The 13726-nt window shown below is 36.8% G+C and overlaps 1 protein-coding gene across 6 annotated transcripts in view; it reads left to right on the top strand.

Annotated features, from left to right (window-relative positions):
• Window positions 1–13726, top strand: part of CACNA2D1 (calcium voltage-gated channel auxiliary subunit alpha2delta 1) — a 514151-nt gene that overhangs the window by 388793 nt on the left and 111632 nt on the right. For all 6 annotated transcript variants that reach the window (XM_032303892.1, XM_032303893.1, XM_032303894.1 and 3 more), the window contains exons 8-10: window positions 4453–4522; window positions 6935–6985; window positions 9375–9474. In XM_032303892.1, coding sequence (XP_032159783.1) covers window positions 4453–4522; window positions 6935–6985; window positions 9375–9474 — 221 coding nt within the window. The remainder of the gene's footprint in view (window positions 1–4452; window positions 4523–6934; window positions 6986–9374; window positions 9475–13726) is intronic.

Raw genomic sequence — 13726 nt, forward strand, 5'->3', positions numbered from 1 at the left:
AGGCCAGCTATTTGCCTTTCTATATTCTCTGGCATTTTTGTGTGGGTACATAACCCTCAGTCTGTTATTGAGACTTATCCTGGACCTTGATATAGGAGCCATGATGCGAATTAGGGAATATGGCGAATTCATTCTGGAGCAGTAGTATTTGGGCAGCAACATTGAGATTCCTGGAAATCTTATGAACTACATGGTACACATTTATTGAATTAATGTGGGTTTAACAACAGTCCAAATTCATTATCATGGCTAAGAATTCAGAACCATCTTTGAAAATCCATAAGAGATGACTGAGGTGAGCTTAAAACAATGACCCACATAATACCAATTAGATCCAGCCAGTAGGACCAAGGTTGGGTTTTAAAGGCATTTTTGAGTATGTGAGTTTACTTTTTTGTATGTGACCAAAAATGCAAAATCTATTAGAGTTAGAAAAATGTTGTTGAACTCATTAATGGGAAATGCAGTTAGCTGTCATTTGAAGTGGTGTGTGTGTTTTTTTTTCTACCAAGAGAATCAGCCCTCAAGTCATCATTATGTGCTTTATTATTTCCTAGCAGCTGACATGAAAAACTGTACTCTCATATTATTATTAGGGCATTTTAACCAGAAAATGGTTCTACAATCTGCATAGTTTCTCAAGAATATTTCTGTAACCCATATTTCAGTATTCTGAGTAATCATATGTGTAAGTACCTTTTGAAATCAGTGATTCAAAAACTAGCATAGCTCTCCTTAAGTACCATGTGAAGTAGAATTATAGTCCAATAGACTTAGCCAGAGACATGCCCGCAGTTCATTTTGGAACAGAGAAAGCATTCTCACGACCAGTCATTCTCACCGTTAACAATGGCAGGCAGAAATAAGATGCCCACTTTTTGGGCTCCCTTCTTCTCCTGTCATCCCAAAATCTTAGTGGAAAGCAAATGGGACATCTACAATGAACACTATTAGGCCTTCTTACAGGAATTTTAGAAGCTCCAGTTTCCTGTCAAAACATGCAGCTTTCATTATGCATCATTAAGAAAGTGGTTATCTTGGGAATTTCAGTATATGGTTATTATCCTTTTACTATTTGACCTTCTGTAATTCTGAGCCTCCATAAATAAGGTACCGCTTAAATGCCACAATGGGATTTTACATCAAATTAATTAGTGAGATCACAGAAGAAACTACATTGTTTAATTTTACCATAATGTAAATATATTAATTTAGTATAATCAAGGGATATTTCCTAATGGTAAATATCTCAGAAGACTTTTAAGAGAATATTATTAATATTTTTAAAATATAAACCATCTAATTTTATAAGCCATATTAAAATTGAATGGTCTGGCTCATACTGTAAATTGCAAACCTTTTTTCTATCTTTAAAGAAATATACAAATGTATGGAGCATCATACTATAAATCATGCTTAATTTCAAATAACAATTATAGGGAAAACGAATTCTAGATGAATGTCATCTGCAAAGAACCCCAAAATCTAATTTATTTATTTATTTATTTATTTTTAAAGATTTTATTTATTTATCAGAGAGAGAGAGGGGGAGAGAGCGAGCACAGACAGACAGAATGGCAGGCAGAGGCAGAGGGAGAAGCAGGCTCCCCGCTGAGCAAGGAGCCCGATGTGGGACTCGATCCCAGGACGCTGTGATCATGATCTGAGCTGAAGGCAGCTGCTCAACCAACTGAGCCACCCAGGCGTCCCCCAAAAATCTAATTTAAACATGACTTTCAAATTTCAGTTTTGTTAAGTCACTTGTCAAATTCACCGTTTAACCACTTCCAGCTTATGGTGGTTGTGGGGCCTTTGCAGGGTTACCTGATGTCCCTTCTGTCCTCTCTCCCTATCATTTGTAATAGTCTAAGTCCAATCAGGAGAGAGAAAACAGTATTTTGGACAGGGGAAATTATCTTTTTTGAAAGTTAATTTTTTAAAATAAGGAATTATTGTCACAGGGGTTAGAGTAATGAGGGATTGGCTCTAAGTACAGATCACTCTGAGTGACACAGGACTGCCAGATAGAGTGTGATATGATGTAATCTCTAACAGCAACTGCCCGTGGACTTGAGATTGCTGGAGGAGGCAACCTCAATCCCAGGTGCCTCTGGGCTGAGATCCAGATCTTGCTTTTTTTTTTTTTTCCCTTAAGATTTTATTTATTTGAGAGCTATACCATGCAGCCTGCATGGGCTGGGGGAAGGGCAAAGGGAGAGGGAGAAACAGATTCCCCTGCTGAGCAGGGAGCTGGACATGGGGCTTGATCCTGGGACCTGGGACCATGACCTGAATGAGCCAAAGGCAGACATTTAACCCATTGAGCCATTTAGCCACCCAGCCCCTGCCCTGAGATCCAGATCTTATACGGGACACTTCCATGCCCACCAAATGACCAGAGGTTGCTATGATGTCTTGCTAGAATGTTTTGCTGGTAATTCATCCTTTAGGGTCCAAAATGTCTCCTTGGAGGCACTCTACTAGAAAAGTAGTCATGGAGTACTGCTGGCCATTGTTTTCTGGAGAGTTTGTGAGTGCTCCAAGACCTACCCAAGTTGTAATAGTGGGGCTGGGGAGAATACAAGACACGGTAGAAGCCAGACACCAGGAAAGCCTCCCATGGCCAGAGACCCTCCCATGGCCGGAGAGCCTTTGAGCAAACGAATCAGAAACAGGAAGCAAAATCCCTTTTCTCATTGAGTGTCTCTCATTCATCATCTGCTGACAAAGCTTAAAATTGTGCTCCTTGCTGAGCAAAAAATATTTAAAGAGCCCAGATCCTTTTCACAGAGCAAGATAAATGTATGAATTTGAAGCTGAGAGGCAATAAATGTATACAACCGTCAAAACATACTGAAAGGATATCATTCATTTGAATTTGTAGTTATCACCTAGACCGTGGCTTGGGGAGTCAGACATTATAGAGGACTAGTTGAACGTGAACTGGCATGTCTCCCGCATGCTTGTTGCTTTATTCCAGGGCTCCTGGAAAAAGAAAAAGTGAAATGTTACCTCGCTGGCTCTTAAGTTTTTGCAAGTGCAGATTGTAGGAATAACAGTAATTTTATCATTTCATTTGCATTGCCTGTATTGTAAATGGTTGTTGGAAGAGGGCTATATTTAAACTCTTTTATATAAATGTCCTTTAAAATGAATGTCTTTTTTTTTTTTAAAGATTTTATTTATTTACTTGACAGAGATCACAAGTAGACAGAGAGGCAGGCGGGGGGGGGGGGGAGACAGGCTCCCTGCTGAGCAGAGAGCCCCATGTGGGGCTCGATCCCAGGACCCTGAGATCATGAGCTGAGCCGAAGGCAGAGGCTTTAACCCACTGAGCCACACAGGTGCCCCTAAATGTCATTTTATAATATAGTTACTAATGAGAAAGAAATTTTGTAGGTAAGGAAAGACTCAGAAGTTATCTATTTTTTGACGTAACCTAATTGGCCAAATTATTGTACTTGGCTGATAAACCTGATTCACGGTACAGTTTTCCATAACTTCCATACTTTTCAGTAGGGAAAAGGGCAAAATAGATTGGGAGACATAAGTCATGTAAATTATTATAGGAATTTTCCTAAGAACCGTATGTTCAAGGAGAGGACTTCATCAGCGTAAAATGATCATCTGATTTATCAGCTTTTATTACTATCCATTAGGTCTAAGGAATGTGTGTGTGTGTGTGTGTGTGTGTGTGTGTGTGTGTGTAAAACATTTAATTTTAATTAAAGTGTAGATTTGGTTAGAATAAGTGTAAATTAATTGCATTTAAAAGCAATGCAGTTAACATTATTTTTCTGATGATTGCAAAATGATAAAGGCTCTGAAACTAACACAAGATTCTTTTATACTTGAATTTTATACTTTTATACTTGAATTACCTCAAATCATTCAAATAAATTTAAGAAAAAGACTTTTCCATGGATTTATTTTAATTCTACTTTAACTTTTTAATAATAATCACAAATGTTCTGGCCATCATTGAATTTGTGAAGACTAAGATTAAAGAAATCATGCCTTCATGTAAATAATAATTCAAGAGAAGATAATAAAAGTATAAGGATCAAATAATTGAAAGTAATTTCCATTAGTGGCAGGTAATTTTTCTTTTAAGGTAAATTTTGATGTTAGTAGAGAGGAGGTAAGATGTATAACCTCTGGACACCTGATAAAGCATGTAAAGTTAGCATCCAGAAAATCCCTATGTGTACGAGTTAGTTATGAAATAATGTGAAAAAAGAAAATTGACTTCTGTTAACTTTCTTTTATACCGCTGCGTTTTTTGCCATTTTAAAAAAAGGCTAAGGGTATATAAATTAAAACACCCATTTTAACTATTGCTGAGGAATGTTTCAGTGGAGTTTTATGAATTTTAAAAATATCTTTCTAGATCATATCTACTATGTTGATTTTGTTTCTCTGTTTTTAACTTAACTTCTCTCTTTCTTGTAGCTTCTCCATGGGTTGATAACAGTAGAACTCCGAACAAGATTGATCTTTATGATGTACGCAGGAGACCATGGTAAGAATTTTTAGGTAGCTGTGAAAAAATGAACTAGACAAAAGAAGGTCACATTTTTTTGTGAAAAAGTTGAAAAGATTTCCATTTTAGAATGAATATTGTCTAATTATTTTAAAGAGCTAGTGAGTTTTTTTTTCCCCAGCTAATAAATAAATACAGTTAAAATTCAAGATGGTGAGTTCAAGTGAACAATAATAGAGAAAATTGTTGAAATTACTTATCAAATGATTTCAAATGGACTAGTTTTTTAAGTTTTATATTCAGTGTCCCTCTCTAGATCTCTTTTAGCCAGCAGGGGTTTCTACTGAAAAGCTCCCAGTTTGCTTGGAGTAGAGCTTTAATGAAGTGTCTCGATAGAGTAGAAGGTGGTTTGCCTCTGGCAGTGAAGTAATGAGACCTGGCCCCAAGGTACAAGCTGCCCCTAGTCATGGTCACATAGCTTAGGTTTCATTCTCCCAAAAGGAAAGCTGCTTTGTTCCTCACTACTAAAGCCAACTCTTCTCTTAACATGTACCTCAAAAAATAGCAAATAGCTCACGATTGCACTCACTGGGAAACAACTATTAAACTTGTGCGTTTTATTTCCATTTTTAAAAAATGTATTTAATGTGAGGATTGATCTTTTTTTAAATGGGTTCATATTTTGTACAGTACACTGCTTTGTAACCTGTTCTTTCATATCAATACCTTTGAGTGCTTATGCATGAGAGACATGCTTAACGTCATTTTAGCATAATTATATGGTAACTTATTTTGAAAATCTACTACTGTATTGGACATTTAGATTATTTCTACTTGTGAGGGTTTAAACAAATTCCAAGATGCATGATGATTGAACTGAAGAAATATATTCTCAACTTTTAAAATGTCCTGTTAACCATTCCAGTAGCGATTTACATGAACACCAGCCACAAATGATAGTATCAGATATTATTAATCCACATAATATTCTTGTTAATATTTCTCTAGGTGTGGTGGCCCTGGACCTATGGGTTGTTGAATGGAGGCCAAGACTGGGATATCACATAGATAGGGTTTAGAAACTGTTGTTTTGGGGAAGACCTTAGAAGCAATGTGCCAACCTACTAGCCTGTCCTCTCATATCCCAATGGAGAAGTATGGCTGGACCACTGCAGATGCTGGACTTGAACTAGATTTGTCTTTCATTGGAATAGCCCAGCAAACCTGCCCCTTTCACCTTCTTTTTTTTTTTTAATTTTATTTATTTCTTTGATAGATAGAGATGACAAGTAGGCAGAGAGGCAGGCAGAGAGAGAGAGAGAGGAGGAAGCAGGCTCCCTGCGGAGCAGAGAGACTGACGTGGGGCTGGATCCCAGGACCCCGGGAACACGATCTGAGCTGAAGGCAGAGGCTTTAACCCACTGAGCCACCCAGGCACCCCCCTTTCACCTTCTTACAGAGAAATGGACTTGGGTGTATGTTATAAACTCTGTTTCATGAACACGTAGTCCTGAGTAGATACTCACTGTGTTGGATGTTGTCTGAAAACGAATTGGCAGGTTTTCTGCAGAGAGGCCTCAAAGATAACTAAAACGTTGAGTTCAGGTTTAGCTTTTCCTGTTGGATAAATCGGAACACCCCCCCCCCCCAACTCCCGCCAATCAGGTTGTGGCCAAGCAGCATGAACTTTGGGGGATCACTCACCTGCAATTCAATTTATCGCTACAGTTGGGCTGGGGGGCAATGTGAGAATCCATATTTTGAACTGGTTCTCCAGGTGATTCTCAGACACTAAAGTTCTGAGAGGCACCACCTGAAACTCTTGGGAATGTTATACATTACTCTGTTTTCAATCACTTTATCATCACTTTGTATTACCCCTTAGTATTTCTTCTCTGTTGATAGTTGTCTTCTCACATTCCTAGACCACCTAGCTCTTGCTGTGTTTATTTTCTGCATTGAAAAATAGGATATAATCTTATAATTCCTTAGAGTGAGTTTTAAACCCCATGGTCAATAAACTGGAGTTTAGGATACACACATACACACACACACACACACATGTGTGTGTGTGTGTATCCTAAACTCCATTATCCCACGTGTGTGTGTGTGTGTGTATACACATATATGTATACATATATGTATACATATATATATTTTTTCCATATCCAGGTGGTAATTTCTTTTGCTTCTAATATTAGAACACATCTCTTGATCTCTTGTTTTATCTGTGAAACATATTCTGCCTCTGACATCTCTATTATGTTAAATGGAGCTTTTTAAAAATTGACATTGTAGAACTGGAAGTGAAAACACATTGCCTACTGAGATGCTTGAAAAAAATACCTGATCTAAAAAAAAAAAAAAAAAAATCAGTGAATGCCAATTCAAAACATATCAATGTTTAATAGTTTTCAAGAGAAAAAAGTATTCATATGGTCTTTGTTTCAGGTACATCCAAGGAGCTGCATCACCTAAGGACATGCTTATCCTGGTTGATGTGTGAGTAGTTAAATATTCTCTCTTTATATACTGAAAATTTAGGAAGATAGGAAGATAACAGTAATATGTTGGAATTAGGTTGGGTTAAAAAAAAAAAAAAAGCAAAGAGAAATTATGATGACTTTATATCCAGGGGAAAAAAGCCATATCAAGGTAATAACAAAACAAAAATTAGCTTACAGAAAATAAGAATCTACACTGGAAGTGAAAATTATGGCATATTTCTAATGTCTGAGCTTTTTGAAAAATTATTCTTTTATTTCAAATTTTTGCTTTACATTTTAAACAGGATAAAGTATTTGGTTGCTAAAACTTAGCAGTTCCTGGTACCAAAAAAAAAGAAAAAATAAGTTGGCATTTAGCTACTAATGATTCACATAATTTATAGGAATTTAGCCACACAATAGATAAATATAAAATATATTAAACGCCAATACTGGGACTTTTTATAGGGAAATGCTGGTATATAGGAAGGAATTGCATGAGTTTTTGTATTGGTCATTTTATTTTTTTTACATCCCTTCAAGTTAAGGGGTATGTGTGTGTAATCTTCTAATAAAATTTAAGATGAAATTGTAGTATATAGAATGTAATAAGTTTTTAAAAGCAATGCCAAGGAGTTAAAAAACAAGAGGTATAAAATGCTTATTTTCCTTGAGAGAAAAAGTTAAATCTTCTTAAGTTCTTTGTCATACTGGAAGAAACAGAATCCAATGTTTTGTAGACAGCTAAATCCATACCACAAGCTAATATCATCATTTGAAAACATTTAAAAATGATCTGAAATAAACAAGTTAAAAACCTATCATGTAGTCTGAGAAAGAAAAGATAAAGGAATTCAACATATTAACTTACATGTTAATTCACATTTCATTTCTTAAAATATATGTAAATCAGAACATATTTTAATTAAATTATTATGGAGTTATATGCTAATCCTTGATATTCTTCTTAAGTATAAACCTAAGTGGTGATTCAATATGGTATTAGCTTTTTGGATATGTGATAATTCCCAGAAATAATTCTTCATATTAAAATCTTTAGAATCCACACGTATATTAGAAGATTAAAAATGCATATCAAGTTCAAATAGCATTTTTAAAAATTATTTCAACAAACATGTATGGAAGGTCTCCTTTATACGATGTGATAATGTAGAGACAAAGATGATTAAGATGTCTCTCAAAAATAATTCAAGTGTATTAGTGAAACTTAACCATATTCCCAAGTAACTAAAATAATTGTAGGAGGTGATAGACGTAAAGTATGGCCCAGTACTAAGAGTCCATAGGGAATAACACTCTCATTGAAAGTGTCAGAAAAAACTTAACACTAAGGAAGTAAAATTAGAATTGATTTCACAAGGTGGGCATGGGAGAGGAGAGGACAGAGAATGGAATTTCCGGTGGAAGAATTGACAGGAGCGAAGTGACGTAGGTGAAAGCATTTGGAGGCACTGTATTGAGCAGAAGAAAGTAAGGAAGGAAGGAAGGCAGGAAGGGAGGAAGGGAATGAAAGTCTTTGAATACAGAGCTCTTGTGATCACTGGCTAGTTAGTAGGTAACTATGAACTATTAACAGTATTAGCTCAAGATGTGTTTCTAGAATTTTCATCTGTTTGCATGGCGAGGAGTAGAGGCTAAGAGTTGGATGGAGTGGCTGTTACCGAAGCTCAGGGTCTTCAGGTAAGACGCACCTGACACAGGGTGGAGAGAAGATGGAGAAGAGGCCACTCTTGGGGAACTGAGAAATGGAATGAAAAAGAGAGGTTGTCTGAAAGGGTGAGAAAGGTGAGAGGAAGGAGGAAATTGGATGACTGAAATCCAGTCAGATTGGTCCTAAGATCATTAATAGGGAAAAAAATAATGTGTGGGCGTAGTTTGCCATTCTGTATATTGACCCTGTAGTTGTTTAACAAAGCCAGAAGTCTAAAAGTGGGGAAAAGTTGAGAGCTCTAGAGACGAAGAAGGGGGAGTTAGTTGCCTAGAGGTGAGTCTCACGGTGAGATGAGGTCGCCGAGGATCTGTAGAATATGTAGAGGAGAGAAATAAGGGCTAGAGCCCTTCAACCTGGCTAACAGAGCTGGTATTCGGTATCTATTTCTTCAATAAGTAAATATGTCATGAGTATCTGTAATTTCTTAAAATCATCCCTGGACATACAGTTTTCATCATTATAGTTAGAAATGTATACATTCTGATGCTGATAAAAAAGATAAAATTCCTTACAATATATTTCTACTCCATCAGAAATGTGACTCTCTTTACTAAATTTTGAAGATAAAATTATTTAGTATTATATAAATGACCTAGAGTTAGTGGGAAAGTCTCCTTTTGTTAGGATGTGTGGTGTTGCTTCAGTATGTGGTCATGGACCCATTGTTTTATAGGAGTGGAAGTGTCAGCGGATTGACACTTAAACTGATCCGAACATCTGTCTCCGAAATGTTGGAAACCCTCTCAGATGACGATTTTGTGAATGTGGCTTCAGTAAGTATAAGATGACTTCATTTTTGTGGAATTATTTCTGCAATTTCTTTCTCCCTCTGATTTTAAATATTTCATAGTGTTTTATCACTGATAGGCTGAGGTAGGTCTGATCTGTTATAAAGCTGTCTTACTGAGCAGTCCTCTGCTTGTTGCTAATTCTCCTATGCTTCCATGCCAAGGTTCTTTTTGCATGTCTAAGGCTTTTCCCATGAGTGAAGTAATTGAAGTAATAATGAAGAAAAAAAACACGGCAGATACTCTCCCCTCACACCAAGGAGCTTAAACAGGTGACATGAACCCTGTACTTGCTGTTCGCTGTAACTCCTAATAAGTAGCAACTTGGCAGCATCATTAGATGGCAATGCTTTCTTCATTATAATACTCAATTTTTCACACTGGACATGTACCCATAATGTATTAGGGTTTTTTAAACTGAAGTGTAATTACGCTACACAGTGTTACGTTAGTGGCAGGTATACAACATATTGATTAAATTCTATACGTTATCACAATGGTATGTGTTGTCACCATCTATCACCGTACAATGTTAATAAAATATTGTTAACTATATTCCCCATTCTGTACTTCTCATCTCTGTGACCTATTTATTTTATAATAGGAAGTTTGTCCCTCTTAATCCCCTTTATTTTACCCATTCACCCCACCCACCTCCCTTCTGGCAACCACTGGTTTGTTCTTTGTATTTAAGAGTCTCTTGGGTATTTGTTCATTTGTTTTGGTTTTTAGATTCTACATATAAGTAAAATTATATGGTATTTGTTTTTCTCCACCTGACATTTTACTTAGCATAATACTTTCTAGGTCTACCCATGTCGTCCCAAATGGCAAGATTTTGGGGGGGGGGTGCTGAGTCATATTCCAGTGTGTGTATCTCATTCTGTCTTTATCCATTCATCCTTTGGTTGATACTTGGGTCACTTTCATATCTAGGTTATAATAAATAATGTTGCAGTAAACATAGGGGTACATATATCTTTTTGAATTAGTGCTTTTATATACTTTGGGTAAATACCTAGTATTGGAATTACTGGATCATGTAGTATTTGTGTTTTTAATTTTTTGAGGAATGTCCATGTTGTATTCCACAGTGCCTGCACCAATTTACGTTTCAGCAGTAGCGCATGAAAGTTTCTTTTTCACCACATCCTCCCCAACTCTTGATTTTTTTTTTTTTTTGTCTTTTTCACATTAGCCACTCTGACAGGTCTAAGGCAATATCTGTTTGTGGTTTTGATATGTATTCCCTGATGATGAGTGAAGTTGAGCATCTTTTCATTTGTCTGTTGGCCGTCTGTCTGTCTTCTTTGGAAAAATATATTCAGGGCCTCTGCCCATTATTTACTTGGGTTATTTGTTTTTTGTATTTTTGGTGGGGGAGGGTTTTGAGTTACAGGAGTTATGTATTTTGGGTATGAACCACTTACTGGATATATCATTTGCAGATCTCTTCACCCATTTAGTAGGTTGCTTCTATTATTTTGTTTTTGTTTCCTTTGTTTTGCAGAAGCTTTTTATTTTGATATAGTCCCAATAGTTGATTGTCTTAGCAGCTATATCTAGAAAAATGTTGCTATGGCTAATGTCAGAGAAGCGACTGCCTGGTTTCAGATCTCACAGTTAGTTCTTGAACCCATTTTGAGTTTATTTGCATATGGTGTGAGAAGATGGTCCAGTTTCATTCTTTTGCATGTGGCTGTCCAGTTTTTCTAACACTGTTTGTTGGAGAGACCATCTTTTCTCCATTGTATATTCTTGCCTCTTTTGTCATGGATTTATTTCTGGAAGACTCCAGAAATAATGTTCCATTGATCATTGATCATTGGACATTGATCCATTGATCAATGTTCCATTGATCCATGTGTCTGTTTTCCATTGATCTATGTGTCTGTACCACACTGTTCTGATTACTTTGTAGTATATCTTGAAATACAGGATTGTGGTATCTCCAGATTCATTCTTCTTCCTCAAGATTGCTTTCGCTTTTCATGGTCTTTTGTGATTCCATATAAATCGTAGTGTTATTTTTTCCATCTTTGTGGAAAATGCCACTGTATCCTAATAATGTATTATGTATCCTCATAATGTATTAATAATTATAATAATGTATTATGTTTTCAAAGTATTGTTACTTTAAGAACTGATAAGTCAATGTGCTTTTTTAAAAATCTTATTTCCAAAGAACCATAGTAGACCTTCTTACTCATAGGTAAAGAAAGTCAAACTCTAAAGCAAATAAAACAGACTAAATGAATGTTAGCACATCTCAGAATTTAAGCAAGATATTTCATGATCATTTATTGGTATATGATTCACATTTGAAGTGGTTATATTGACAGAGATGAAAATGAGCAATTTGTGGTGAGGTCATTTTGTATTGAACATAAAAGAAGAGATTTGTCTTTGAAACCCCTTGGGAGGATGAAGTTAAAGCAACTTCCTTCACTGGAAGGGCACCCCTAGGAAGAAAGTAGTCAAGAGAATCAAGTATTATCTCTCTGTTAGCCTGAACTCCAGGTAACTTTATGTATGATGTTTACGAAAAGGAAGGGGATTTATAACTAAAATGCTTTTTGCAGGATATCACTGGCTGAGGGTAGCTATAGAACCCAAGATCAATGAGGCAAGACTTTGTAAAAATGTTCCATAGGTGATACATGCAAGGAAGTCTGCAAACCTCCTTTTTGGAGACTTCTTCTTTTCTGGGCCACACGTGTGTCTCCACCACAGTGAGGCACGACCTGGTCTTTTAGTTTCCTAAGGCTGCTGTAACAGAATGAGACAGATTGGGTAGCTCAAACTATAGAAAAGTATTTTTTCATGGTTCTGTAGGCTGGAACTCCAAGGTCAAGGTGCTGGCAGGGTCAGTTTCTCCTGCTGCCTCCTTCCTTGGCTGGCAGATGACTGCCTGTTGCCATGTCTTTAGATGGTGATCTGTCCGTGTACATCCCTGGTGTCTCTTCTTATATGGACACCAGTCCTAGTAGATGATGTCCTTATCCTAATAGCCTAATTATAACCTAACCACCTCTTCGAAGACCTTATCCTTGAATACTGTTACATTCTGAGGCACTAGGGGTTCGGACTTCAACATATGAATTTGAAGAGATGCAATTCAGCCCATAACCTCTGGGGACCCACAGTCATTGTCCAGATTTTGCTCTGCTTTACCCGAACCTTCACAATCCTTTAGCTTGGCTGTATCCTTGATATTATTTCATAAAGCTTGATACTGCCTAAGATCTGATTCATCCTAGTCTTATTTTATACTCTGCTCTCTACGTTTGCTCAGCACCTAACAAAATGTGAACAGGTAAAATGTAGTCTCTCAAATGATCAGAAAGGTAGTTATTTAGGTTCACTTGTATCATTTATCACAAAACATAACAAAAGAGAAAGTTGTAAAAACATTAAATTTGATATGGATTCGGCCTATCTAATAAAATTTATATAAAACCAACAGATATTAAATATGGTCATTGTCTTAAACTGGCTTCTGCCTGATTCTCACTCATGGATTCAAAGTCTGGTAGTTGATTTGGGACATGATCCCAGGAAATACTACCAGTTAAAGGAGTGTGGAATTGAGTCAAGAGAAAGGAGATAACCGATTAAAGGATCTCAACTTCATTTAAAGGAACTTTATCCTACTAAGAATCTACTACTAAAGAATCCCAGAAGCTGCTTAGAATATGAACTTCAAAGTTATTCTGCCAAAATCCCTAAAGATCTGGGGTTTTCTGTGTTAGCGTTCCCCATATGTGGGCAGAGTAGATTTTGGCCACAGGAGGGGAAACTGAGACCAAAAGTTGTAGGTAATGGTAGTGAGAAACCTCACCAGTGCCCTCTTTATCCAGTCACTGATCCTTTAAGACAGGTGACTGCTCACAATTAAAACAACAAACAAACCAAAAAGCCCAGCTGAGAATACATCACGAAGGAGGGTTGCTAGCATTAGAACAAAGGTCCATAATTTATACTTATCGTTTTTCTTCTCTCATACCCTTTCTAATTTCCCTGCACATTAACTCTCTTGTCGGCAGCTTGATTAGTGAGATGCCCTGAATTTGAAACCCAGAGGCCTGAGAATGCACAGTCTCTGTGTGTGCATTTCACAGTGGCTCCTGAAATTGTCTAGTCTTCACCGAGAACGGAAGGGCTTGAATGAGTCCTCTGAGTTTTATGCTTGGTTCTGCTTTCCCCACATTATGTAGGAACAGCCTTCATGACGATC

The sequence above is a fragment of the Mustela erminea genome, chromosome 11 (genome assembly GCF_009829155.1).
Source record: "Mustela erminea isolate mMusErm1 chromosome 11, mMusErm1.Pri, whole genome shotgun sequence".
NCBI classification, from domain to species: domain Eukaryota; kingdom Metazoa; phylum Chordata; class Mammalia; order Carnivora; family Mustelidae; genus Mustela; species Mustela erminea.